We start from the raw sequence: 12,907 nt of genomic DNA on the forward strand, positions 1-12,907 counted from the left end.
TCTGTGGACCAGTTTTATGGATCTGGGGTCCAGCCTGTAAATGCCTGTTGCAGACTTTTTATTCCCTTGGGAATAACTTCCCTGCTGCCATGTGCAGTAGTGAGTTGGGAATAACCGTGTCTCTTGTCATTGCTCCCGTGTCCCGTGACCTTCCTGCCTACCTGTTTTAAAACCAGAATTTAGTTGTTTTTAAAACCGGATAATTGTTTCTGAGTATGTCGCTCTTTATTTTAAAAGCTTATGTTTCTTTTGTTTTGTTTTGTTTTGTTTTTTTCCGATCTCTGTTGTTTTCAAATGTAGCTGGTCGATCACTAGGCCTGCTCTCATCAGAGGGATGGCTTTCACATCCTCCATGAGCAGCGAGGAGATCTCCCATGAACATATCATGGTAGAGGCAGCCGATAGCGGCCGGGGAAGCTGGACTTCATGCTCAAGTAGTTCTCATGACAACTTCCAGAATATCCCAAACCAGAAGAGCTGGGATCTCCTCAATTCTTACCGTCACACCCAGCTGGACGGACCTATAGCTGAAGTTGATCCCACAAACTGTTACTCTGAGGAGGCTTATTTGTATTCTGAAGCTTTTTCCAAAACCAACAGGCAGTCGAAAGCCAGTGTGGAGCTTGATCAGTCTCGGCAGAGCTGGGCCTCCTCCAGTTCCCTGTCAGACACCTACGAAACAAACTATGGGACAATTAAGCGGAGGGGGCTGGAGAACTCTACAGCAGAGCAGACGGAGGTTTTGGACTCTAAAGCAGGCGCTGATACAACTTACAAAACTGTTACTTCGAGTACAGAAAAAGGCCTGATAGGTAAGCCAAGCCAACAGCTTATGGAAGCTTCTACATCTGTTTTTCATTTTGATATTAAGTTGTTAAGAAATGACATCAGCAGGTCTGGGGGCTGGATGGCATGTTAAATTCAGCTTTACATGTGGTTTTAATCAGAACACTACGCAGTGTGTTTTCAAGCCACCTTCTTTTACGTTAGGAAAATTGAAGTAATAAACCAGTGCACTTTGCAGTCACTTTATGGTCTGCAGCCGAACTGTCTTCATGAAAATGTCAGGCAGTTGATCTCTGTAGTATGACCTTTTATTTTTTTGGGTGATTTTGGAAGCACTCATCACTGTAGATGTTCCTCTGGCAAGAAGCAACGAGCATGGCTTCTTGCAGTCCATATGATACAGACTTTCCATGAGCCTGAGAGGGAAGAGCATGACTGCTGAGTGGTACAGAGCTCTCCCACCTCTCTGGAGCTGGGGCACCTTTCATCCACAGGACTTCAGTCTCTGGAAGCTCAAGGGCAAAGCAGATTCCCTTCCTGTCTTTACTATGTTAAACTGCCATTTATTTGGTTATACAGCTGCAGTTTGGCTACATATGAAAGGAGAAAAACTTATAAAATGTCTTTTCAAAGATGCATAGTTCTACTGAGCAAGATGTTCTTTCCCTGTCCTAGTGAGTTTGGGAGCCAAAACTAAAGGAACTGGATTTAGGAACAAGATAAAACACGGAACGCAAAGCTTTCTAGCCTGTAAGTCAAGGGTGCAGCTGAAATGCAATTTAATTACTGACAAGATTGCTAGAGGGGTTTGTGTTATCAAAGGTAATTGCCTGAATAAACATCACACATAGGGTGGAGGTCTTGGATTGCGTTCCTCCTCCTTGGCTTTGTAGGAGAAAAGGCAGCATGGCAAAGCCTTGCAGAAAACCTGCTCACAGCTCGCTCCTGTGCATGTGCTCTGCCCCTGTGTCCTTCCAAAGCTGCTCATGAGCCTCTGAGCTGCTCTGGGAGATGGTGTGTTAGCTATTCAGTACATGCTGTCTCTGCTCACAGCCCTTCCCCTTCTTAATTCTTTTAACTTTTAAATTTACTTAACCACCATATAGCTTGCCTCCTTTGCACAGTCATAGCACACTGGTAAGAAACAGCAATGTGCTTCAGTAGAGCATGCATGTTTACTTCAGCAAAGATCTGATATAGGTGGGTATAATTTCTGGTTTGCAAATGCAAATCCATTAGCTATTCACCATCATACAGTATGCCAAAGATACTGTCACTTACTTCACCTTTTGCTTATTCTCTACAAACAGCTTGTTGCCAGGGTCTGTGATGACTGCGTGAGTTCAGAATATTGTAAATAAAACAAAAATCTTCAGTTTGTTTGCTTAATGAGTGCTGGTGGTGAATAGTCCCCCCCAAAAATTGGCACTAGCTTTCATGCCTGAAACCTTTAAAACCTTAAAATAAAGCTGGAAAAGGCACTGCCCACATACTAATGGCAGCATGTGGTCTTGGCAGAAGCCATAAATGCGATGGCTTCATAACTTCACGCGCATCTCTGCCCGTTGCAACAAGGAAAGTTTCTTGCTGCAACCTCTGCTGTAAGCAGAGGAGGTGTGGAATGGTGATGTGCCGTTGCTGTGCATCCAAAGGCAAAAGCTTTTCCATTACTTTTACCTATAGTAGATGTCAAAATTTATATTTCTGCCTTTTAGTTAGGTTTCTCTGTGTGAAATTTTACCCTGTTTTCTTTACGAATTGAGTATTTGAGTAAGCAGCTGCCTGGGAAAGGGTTTTGTAACCTGAGGCTGTGGGTGCGTGACAAAAATTATGGACCCTTAATGCTGTGGACATTAAATGCTCTTAGAATGTTTTGTTTTGATAGAATTCATAAAATATTATGAATTGGAACTTTACAGAAGGGCACGTTATTCCTACTTCTGTTTTTAGAGTAGGCTAGATATTAGCTCTAGGAAGCCTGAAGCTTTCTCCTTTAAAGGAGAACATACCCACCCTTGTCAGTCCTTCTGCAAAACCAACGGAGACTGAAGGTTTGAGGTTTGCTCGGAGGACCCAGCCCGTCCCCATCCCTTCGGGGAGAGGGGAGCCTCCTTCGCTTCCCCTGCTTTCTCACAGGGGCCCAGTGAAGTGCTTGCTAAACGAAAGTAGTTCCTATAAATCAGCAGTATAAATCTCTGCCTGTGCCCACGTGTATCTGCTAAAACCCAGACTCTGCGATTTTGGTTTTGTTTTCCTATAAGCCCAAGGATGAAGTGAAGCCATCGGGTGTGAGCCAACTCCTGTTCCTGATACCAACACCCAAAATCTCACAAGTGCACAACACAATAAGAAATACTCCTTTATATTTTCACCCTTTCACATTCTTGGAAGAGAAGAAATTACTGCAGTTGCTGAACTGAATTAAATGAAACTGTAATGAAGATGCACTGTTTAAGATGTATCCACAAGAAGAATGCAAATTCACTCAACTAACAGATTTTTAAAATTACCCTAGCTTTGAAACTCTCCTGTTGCAACACGTACGTGGCAAAAGCCCAATTTAACATGCACATGAGCCCCAGACCTGGGGGGTGGGAGGGAAGAACTTTTTAAAAAGTTACGCTTTGGTTTGAGAGCCTGTGTGACCTGATGATGAATGGGGAAGAAAACCGTGGACATGATAAACCAGTGTTTGCTGGTAGAAAATGCAAAATAAAGAATGCAGGCTCTGTATACAGTTTGCCTCATAGGAGCAGTTTCATGTGATATTAGGGGTTTATTTCTTCCTGTAGCATAGCTGACGGGATGGTTTAATGTCTGATTACACGTGGATGGATACAGTGGTCTTTTACTGCAACGAATTCCTGTTAAGCCACTGATGGGTGTTGAAATGGACGTTGCTGAAGTCCACCAGCAGTTCTTGCTCTCGGTCTCTAGCGCGCTGTGCGAAGTAACTTTGGGCTCGCTGCCTTAATTCCTCTGGTTTCCATTTCCCAGCCTGTAAGAGGGGGTGGGAGCAGCACGGCCGTGCCGCGCGCCGGCTGTCCCGTGGGGCTCCTCGGCGGGGAGCGGTGCCGCAGGCGTGGGGAGCGCAGCGAGCGCTGCACTTGCCAGCTGAGCGTAGAGCCGGTTGTAGCCCTCTTGCCGCTCGATTGGCACCTTGCCTAAGGAGCCCCCCGGGTTCTGTTGCTACTCTGACTTCTTAAAATAAGTAGAAGACATAAATGAAAGCGTAAATACCTGCTGCTGTCGTTATAACCAGTGTTTCTGCATTTGCGTTTTGTTACCAGTTTCTGTTTTGCCATTGTAACATTTCATGATTTTTTAACGTTTTGTTTCCTTTGTTTTCTTCTTTAACATTTCCATTGCTTATTTCTTGTGCCAGTGTACTGTGTCACCTCACCTAAGAAGGACGATAGGTATAGGGAGCCACCGCCCACCCCTCCGGGATATATGGGGATTTCTTTAGCGGACATAAAGGAAGGATCGCCCCACCACCCACACCTAAAACCTCCAGACTATAGTGTGGCAGTGCAGAGGTCAAAGATGCTGCACAGTGACCTCTCTAGACTTTCATCAGCTTCTCTCGGTAGTGAACCGGTGGCCTGTATTTCATCGAAGATGCCTCAGTGGCATAGTCGGCAGCCGTCCAGCCCCAAGCTAGCAGATATGACTGACGCAGATAGTGAAGAGGATGGTATGTGCAACACCTGGCTCGGTAGATGTTAAGTGAACTGCTGTGTGAATCTGGTCTGTGCAGTGTTTACTTCACAACGATGTTCTGGGCTTTCTCGGGGTCGTTCTTGGAGATTAAAACTTGATTAATCTCTAAATGGACAAATATGTTTCTGTGGCTGTATAAACATGCATATATGTAGGCATGTGTATGTACATTAAGGAAAATAAAAAAAAAAAAAAAAAATGCCTTCCCTTTAGGAAAAGCATGTTGACACCGAACAGACTCTAAATTATATATAAGCAAATATATATAAAAATATATATATGACATCTCTCAAAGCACAACTGCGACACTTACGAGCATGTAGATGCTACATATTTGTTTTCTTTTAAAATCTGTCCCCTCGCAGTGGTGACGATGACTTCAAGGGACACTGTCAAGCTATAAATTACACGTGGGAACACTCCAGCCTCTCTGGGTTGATTCACTGATGTCCCACTGGTTTAGGATGGCGTCAGGATGATAACTGAGTATTTTGGATGTGGATTTGGTGGGGTGTTGTACAATTCTTAACTCCTTTCACATTTGTATTTTCATGTGCTAGCATTAAGCTGCCGTAGTCCTCACCAGAGATTTATGGAGATTTGAGTTTTAAAATGCTGAAAAAAGTAGCAGTGAATTTCTGTTCTTCCGAAAGGTGCATTTGATGGAACCTGACTTCTCAGCCCGGCTTGGCCTGACGGTGTCCCTTCCAGTTAAATTTTTCATGATCTTGTTTGAAGCAACAGCCAGTGCTGCTGAGCACAGCATGTGTCGGGTGACCAAAATGCAGGAGATTTTACTGAAAAAGACTGCTCTTATATTGTGTCAAAACTAACCTCAAGTCAGGGGAATTTCTACTTGATTGTTGATCTGCTGATTTGTTTTTAATACCTATGCACTGATGTGATCTCTGTACCCTTTGCTAGTGAAATCAGTTTTTTTTATTAGAGTGTTGTGGTCGTTTCCTTCAATTTCAGTCTGGCTTAAAATGACTGTGGATTTAGATAAAAACAATTTCTGATGCAAAATGATCCTATCTTGGCCCTCTAAAGTATGTAAACAGTATTTAACATATATATTAGTACGGCAATTCAAACTTATGGTAAAACGTAAAGTTGCCCAGCATTAATTCAGTTGTGATATTAAATGGTTTTGATTTCAAAATCAGGAAGTAATTGCTTCAAACATTTTAATCCAATTTTTTTCTACGCTAAATTTAACTGTACGCTTTTAGATACCCCCGTTTTCCTATTTTTAAAGTGCTTGGTTACATTTATTTGGGATACAATGCTCACTGCATGATGGGAAGTAATTTACTGGCTTTTCTCCCAAATCTTGTAGCTTTTGGGATATTGGGAGTTGCATGCTAATAATTTTTGGAGGACCTGGGATTTTCTGGTTTGCAATACATCTTGATTGTATGACTGTAATGCCTCAGACCACTTGAGGATTTGATAAATGGCGATAGCGAATGTGTTGTGGTCAGTGACTAAGACAGTGAAAACATCGCGGTGAAGCAGTGAGGGCTTCACAGAGCCGCTGTCATCAAATAGCCGGGTGCTGCTCTGCGGCCCAGGGAATAATCGACGATTTTTTTCGTCTTGTTTTGCAGACGACGAACAAGTATCAGCAGTCTAACCGTTGGGCTGTTTATGTAAGCCACTTCACAGCACCAGGGATGTGGGGAGAAGGACCACACGACGCCGTTAGCGAAGGCTGACGGCTTGCTGCTGCTAACCTCGGACATCGCGCTTGCCTCCGTCACGGACGAGACGGGCCGGGCTGGATCCCGTCTCTCCACCTTCCTTCAGCCTACCACCGCCTACGAAAGCTATTTCTGCCTGTGAAATAGAAAAAACCATTTTCAAGGAGCGTGCTGACTACCTGGATACCCACACCGGTATCCAGAGACGGACCAGGCTTCATGCGTTTGGGAGGACCAGTTGTCACCACCACTTGAAACTTGGAATCATTCTTCTGTATGATAACATATAACCCTTTGGTAGCTTTCCATCATCGTTATTTTCTACATGACCATTATAAGTCCAAGAGTGTTATTTTATGAACTTAAAAAAAGAAAAAATATCAAAATGTCAGCAAAAGCAAAGGACATTGTATCTAAAAATAATTTATTAATTTAATTTTTTTTTTTTTTTTTTAATGGGAATTTCCTTTATTTGTGTTGGCAGTGCTCTGGTTGGCTGATATAAATGTTTAGTCAATGTGATAGTAAATTACCTACCCATAAACTGTCATGCTCTCAAAATAAACAGAAAACCAGAAGCGCGGGACATTACCAGGTGCAGAAATACGTGGATTTTAGAGTGGTTTTAGATGAAATACAAATAGAGCACAAAGCCCGGCGGAGCAGCGTGCGGCGGGCAGGCAGCCCTGCCGTCTGCCGCTCCCCTGCTGCACGGACACAGCAAAAACCCCTCTGCCCTTCAAGTATTTTGGGGAATTTTTTAGCTGCCAGCCAGCTAAGGCAATAGCTGGTGCTCTCCTCCCGTTAAGTAACTGTTGGAGATGTGGGAGCCGTAGCTCTCAGGGAGCTCCTGGGGGACTCTCAAGTTTTCCCAAAAGAGCTTTCGCCAGGTTTTGCCCTGCAGAATTCAGCATGCAAAGCGTGTTGCTAGAACCCAAAACTACACCGTGTGTTGTGGGTTTTAAGATCATCCCACGCGTTCTGGCCTTTTACCAGACTTGCACAGGATTTCGGTGCAAAGGTTATCTTAAAAAAAAAAAAAAAAAAAAAAAAAAATATAAATCACCTTCATTTCACAGTAGAATTTGTGAAACTGAGTATTCAAAGACATAATGCTGGTATAAGAGTATAATGCGTTTTACGATGGTTTATAAAACTGTTGTGTGCATCTGGAAAATACGGATGATCTCAGAATGTTTTCTTTTAAATCCTAGGTAAAAATCCTGACGGTGTTGATGTCAGTGACAGTTTTGACTTACAGCCAGCCAGTATTAACACATGATCCTCTAATTAGACTCTGGTCAACTAAATTCCTTGTTTGATTTTGCTTAGCCAGCCAGAGCGCGGAGGGGTAAAACTGGAAATACCTGCAGTTTCTTTCTTTCTTTCTTCCAGCACATGATGCCCCATTCTAGTGTTAAAATTGGACATGAATGTGTGAATATGTATTTAAACATTTAATTGTAAATCTTTGTTGTGATGTTTACAGCCTAAGCTAGAAAGAGGATGTTTGTCATTTTTACAGTGCCTCAAAAATGATTTCTATATCCATAGTTGTGAAGAGCTTTAAGGTTTGGGTTTGTTTTTTTTTTTTTCTGTATGTGTGCAGGGGGTGCAAGGTGAATGCAACGTTTTCTGAAAATGACACAAGTACCAAAAAACAACCCAAAGCCTTTGATGTGCTTTCCCCATAGCAGCTTGGGACTGACCCAGCCTGTGTCCGCATTCGTAGCGGTGCCAGATTTGATCTTCCTGTGTGGCTGGAACTTCCCCACGTTGATTGGGGTTTGGAGGAGGTAAATGAACAGCGATGCTGAGGAGGGGATGCCTAATTCCTAACTAATCGGTTGGCGGTATGGATTTTTGGCACAAGTATCTGAGAAGCAAATGGTTGAAAAAAATATATTAAAACCCCAGTTGAGGTATATCATAATAAATGCATTTTGCTTTTTCGAGGCCTTAATGAATATAATGAACCTGCACAGGCCTTAATGAATAAAGATTAATGTAAGTGTCAAAGCAACACAGGGCAGAGCGATTATTTTCAGCACATGTAATGTTGATAATGTAACTGTTAAATTGATATTTTTGTGGGATATAAATCCAAGCCCTAGCAATCCCGCTGTCAGCTGTAGTTGCTTGCTAACTTCTACGTGGAGTGCGCAACAGGCTTTGTGTTTCGTCAGAAAATCATCTGTGTTGTGCCAGGAAAATGAAATTACGCAGTTCCCGTGGCCTCGGGCGTTGAGCTGTAGTTTTAGTTCAGCCTGTTGAACAAAAGCGTAATTGTTGAGGGGTGGTTACCGAAATGACTCCTTTTTCCCCCAAAGACCCGATAGTGCTGTCTGTGAGGACACGGTGAAGCTCCTGCGGGGAGCGGGGCTGGGGTCTCCTCTGGCAGCCAGAAAGAGCAGTTGGATAAATCGCCCGCTGAAACGTGGTGTTTGCACATCAACAGCATCCGTCTGTTCCGCAGGGCTTTTCAGGACACTGAAAAGTTTTTCGAGTGAGTGAAAGTCTTTGCTAATCATATTTTCCTACTATCCAGCTGGTGTAAATAAATCATGCATAACCTACGGACAGGTGAGCTATGACTTCTGCTTCTCCTGCCTCGCACAGTGTGGCTTGCCTCTGCTGGTCCTTGCTGGGATTTTTGTTTGTTTGTTTGTTTGTTTTTAAATCAACCGATCACATTGATCGGGGCCGATCGCCAAATGTAGTGTGTCTGGTATGGATTTGAAGAGACGTTATCCCTTTTTTCCATAATTCAAATGGTAGTAAGATGGTGGTTAGTACCTGTTGGACGCCGCTTTATTGAAGCGATGTCTTCTGGATCACAGATTCCTGACTCGGTACCTCCGCCGGGTCCCTCTCACTCGGGCTCTGAACAGTTAAAACTCCTCCTGTCATGTTCTTCCACTGCCGCGCCTCGGTTTGCTCGCTTTCTGCTGTTTATTTGCTCTTGACTTGCGGGTGAAAGATGTGCTTCAGCTCTTTGTGATGGAACCATACAGTATTTCATTATGCTTTGTAAATCTCAAACTTCCAAGTAATTCCTGGAAGAGCAGTGTGGTTTTGTAAACTTTAATTGGCCTCTCCAGTTGCAGAAGGAGGAAAATGAGATTGCTGAGCCTCTGCGTACTGGTTTTATCTCCCAGATACACAGAATAATGGAAGGGCAGTGTCTGTAGATATTTTCAGTTAGGCGGTTTTGCAGTGTGGGCGTGCAGGGGCGGGTGGATGTTTGCTGATGACGGGCAGGGGGCTGCTTTCCGGGCTGAGTTGCTTCGCCTTTACTCCCCTAGGGAGTTCCACAGAGGTGAGTGATGCTTCCCTGGGAGGTGGTCAGAGCCCGGTGCTGGGTGCACGGAGGGCACCCTGCCCACACCCACGGGGCGTCCCCGTTCCCCAGGGACTGAAACTGCCAGCAGTGCCACTCGCAGAAGGAGCCTGCGTGGCGTCTGTGGTGCTGGGAAAACCTCTTCCAGCATCTCCCAGGTCATTTCAGCGCGGACAACAGTGGAAATACGAACCTGTCATTTAAGTTTTTACACAACATTAGAATTAGAATTTTTTTTTAAAAGGATTAACTTACCACTGCCTTCACAGAAACAGAAGAAAAAAGGGATACTCTCTCTTTAGAAAAGCTTTACACATTATATTTTAGAACGCTTGTATAGAGGGTAATCTACCTTGAATTCCCAACCCAGCTTTTGCTTATGTTGTGCTTTTTATTGTTTTATCTTTATTTTTGATATACCTGGAATGCAGTTTAGCTTGGTATTAATTAAATTCTAAATATGTGAGCATATTGGCAAAACTGCACAGATGTAATGATATTCCAATAGCAATTGTACTGCACAAGTCAGTGATTGTAAAGTATTCTGTAACAAGCAATGTTTGTCTCCTATTTTTTGATACCTCTTACACTTATGTCTTTTAGAAAGACAGTGCCTCTGTATGCTTTTTGTACTTTTACTGAGTGATTGTAAATATTTGTTATATTTTTGGTTAAGAGAATGTTTAAAAGTACTGTTTATTATCCAATCTATTAATATGTTGGAATCAATAAACAATCTACATATATTAATTGTTTTCAGCAGGTCTTTGCTGGCAGCCAGCGATGGGCAGGAGCCGGGTTGGTTGCTCACCCAGGGCCGGGCGAGGAGCAGCCAGCCGCCAAGTGATTTTTGTCCTCGCCGTGAGCGTGGCCCCTCCGGTTTTGGCTTTGTGTCCCCCCCCTCCCCCGGTTCACCTGGCACCGTGGGGGGAGCATCTGGAAGAGCATCTCGTGGTGCCCATGCGTGGGTGCGCACCCCCGGCAGCGTCGGAGCCCCCGCTCCCAGTTCCCTGTCCCAAACCGGTGGGGGGGTGGGCGCTGCCCGGGCTGGGGCTGAGTTTTGGGGTTCATCCCCTTGGCACGCCGGGGACACGGGGGTGGCAGGGTGGCCCCCCCCGGGGAGGGTGGCAGGGGATGGACAGCCCAGCAGTCAGGGAAGTAGCCTCTGGGCACCCGAAGGATGGCGAGGAGGGAGCCCAGCACCCATTGCTCGGTGCTTCGTGCCTCTTCTTTGCATCATCCCTCATCATCCTCCCTGCCTCCCCCACACCCCCGCAGCAGCCTGTCCCCCTCCCTCCCGCAGCCTCCCCGCTGTGCAGGGGGCTCTGCCAGCAGCCCCTTCCCTCCCTTCCCACCCCCAGACCCCCCACTCCCAGCCGCCCTGTCCCCTCCTGTTCCTCTGCAGCTCCCAGCACAGCGCTGGAGCCCCCCCGGGACGTGACATGGGGGGGGGCATCTCAGGGACATCGTGGAATTCAGGGAGGCCCTGCTCACGGAGAAAAAGACTCGCATCTTTCCCCCTTCCCCGGTTCCTGCGGCCCTGCCCTGTCGCAGCTGCCTCCCCATCGAACCCAGAAACACAGAGCTGAAAATACTCTTCTTTTTTCTTTTTTTTTTTTTTTTTTTTTTCCCCTCATTTTTGCAGTGGCCCCTGGCGTGGTGCTGCGGGTGGGATGGGCGAGGGGAGCAGGAGCTGTGCTGGGACCCCCCTGCCCTGCCTGGCAGCACCAGCCTGGAAATTTATTTTCCCTCAACTTATTTGCTGATCATCCAAAAGGTAAGCTACATGGGAGCCTTATGGATAATTTTTTTTTTTTTATTTTTTAGGGAGTGTGGCACTTCTAGAAGGTGTACACGCTGGCAAGCAAAGCCTGCAGCTTCTTGTCCAAATGCCATTTTCTTCTCCCTCCTCACAGCCCCTTGCCTGCCTCGTACTGGGGGATGCGGCCACACACGTGCTGCCAGACCAGACGAGCATTGAGCTTCATCTTCTTCACCATCTTATTTTCCCCGGCGGGGCTTTTCAGTTTTGCTCTTGGGGATCTTCGATTTGAGGCAGTTTCTCAGTTTCTGGGAGGTTGTTAGGTTTTTAATTTTTTTTTTTTTTTTTTTTTTTTTAAACAAAACTTATGAAAACTACCGTTCTTCTTAAAAAAGCAAAAGAAAAAAGCTGCCACAAGAGGACAGCATTGCCTGTGTTTTTACCAGCACTTTGACAAAATCCCCTGTGCAGGGGCCCGGCTGTTGCAGGTTGGTCCCTGCGATGCTCAGCCAGCACCCAGCACCCTCGGGGGGGACAGGGGGCACATTTTGGGTTTTGCCCATCGCTCTCCAGCCCTGGGCTGCCCCAGACAACGCGGCTCCCGAAGCCACAAGGAGCTCTCAGCAGGTCACTTCCCATTTAGGACTTTCCAAGGCTGCCTGGGACACGTCCCAGATTTCCTCTCCACTTGTCGGGATGATCTGGTTTCATCCATAATATTTCTACCAGGCCCTTTTCTCCCCTCGTCTCCATCTGTCTCCAGCCCCTCGGCATGCCATGCTGGGTGGGAGGTTGTAAAGCTTTTTTTTTTCCAGCAGGTCTCTGAGACAGAAACATCAGCAAACTGGTAGGACAGTCTGCGAAGGCAGCAGGTAGCACTTGGGTTTTACTGGAAAGTGTAGTGTCATTATGGCCATACTGCAGCGAGCAATTTGTTTTGCAAAATCAAATTAAGAAGAAACAGTTTCATTAGCGAGCGTTCCTGCTTAATGAGTTATTTTGATTTCAGGCTTATCTTCTGCTTTTATTTTTTTTTTTCCCCCCCCTTTCAGTGGCTTTAAAAGCTATTTGGCACATCCCAATTTGTTGATGTTTATTTAAAATTACATTTAAACAGGTGGAAGTGAGCACCCTCGCCCCTGATGCGTTTTCAGCCTTCCCTGGGTCTGACGCTGTCCTGCTTTCTCCCCTCTGCCTCGGGAGTGAGGATTTACAAAACTCGGGATGTGGGCAGAGTGTGGGAAACCCATTGTCACAACAGGCTTCAGCCCAGAAATCGCTGTGGTGTATGTTGGGCTCAGGGTGAGGGAAGCCTGGACCCGGCTGCAGACCCGCGGTTGTGGGAGTGGTGGGTAACTGGTCGTGCTGGGCGAGGGGTGGCCAGAGAGCAGCTCTGCAGGGAAGGACTTGGGGGTGTTGGTGGGGGGAAAACTGCCCGTGAGCCAGCACCGTGCGCTCACAGCCCAGAACCCACCCGTGCCCTGGGCTGCAGCCAGAGCAGGGGGGCAGCAGGGCCAGGGGGGGGATTCTCCCCCTCTGCTCCGCTCTGGGGAGCCCCCCCTGCAGTGCTGGGGCCAGCTCGGGGGCCCCCAA

At 46.0% G+C, this 12,907-nt stretch overlaps 1 protein-coding gene across 7 annotated transcripts in view; it reads left to right on the forward strand.

The window, feature by feature from the left end:
* RAPGEF6 (Rap guanine nucleotide exchange factor 6) overlaps window positions 1-10,298 on the forward strand; it is a 132,485-nt gene extending 122,187 nt beyond the window's left edge. For 5 of the 7 annotated variants that reach the window (XM_042790064.1, XM_042790066.1, XM_042790065.1 and 2 more), the window contains 3 exons: window positions 301-812; window positions 4,172-4,483; window positions 6,120-10,298. In XM_042790064.1, the coding sequence (XP_042645998.1) occupies window positions 301-812; window positions 4,172-4,483; window positions 6,120-6,145 (850 nt within the window). In that variant the 3' untranslated portion in view covers window positions 6,146-10,298. The remainder of the gene's footprint in view (window positions 1-300; window positions 813-4,171; window positions 4,484-6,119) is intronic. The other 2 variants (XM_042790068.1, XM_042790070.1) reach the window with 1 other exon arrangement.
* The last annotated feature ends 2,609 nt before the right edge of the window (window positions 10,299-12,907 follow it).

The sequence above is a fragment of the Tyto alba genome, unplaced genomic scaffold, assembly GCF_018691265.1.
Source record: "Tyto alba isolate M040663 unplaced genomic scaffold, T.alba_DEE_v4.0 Super-Scaffold_17, whole genome shotgun sequence".
Taxonomy (NCBI): Eukaryota; Metazoa; Chordata; class Aves; order Strigiformes; family Tytonidae; genus Tyto; species Tyto alba.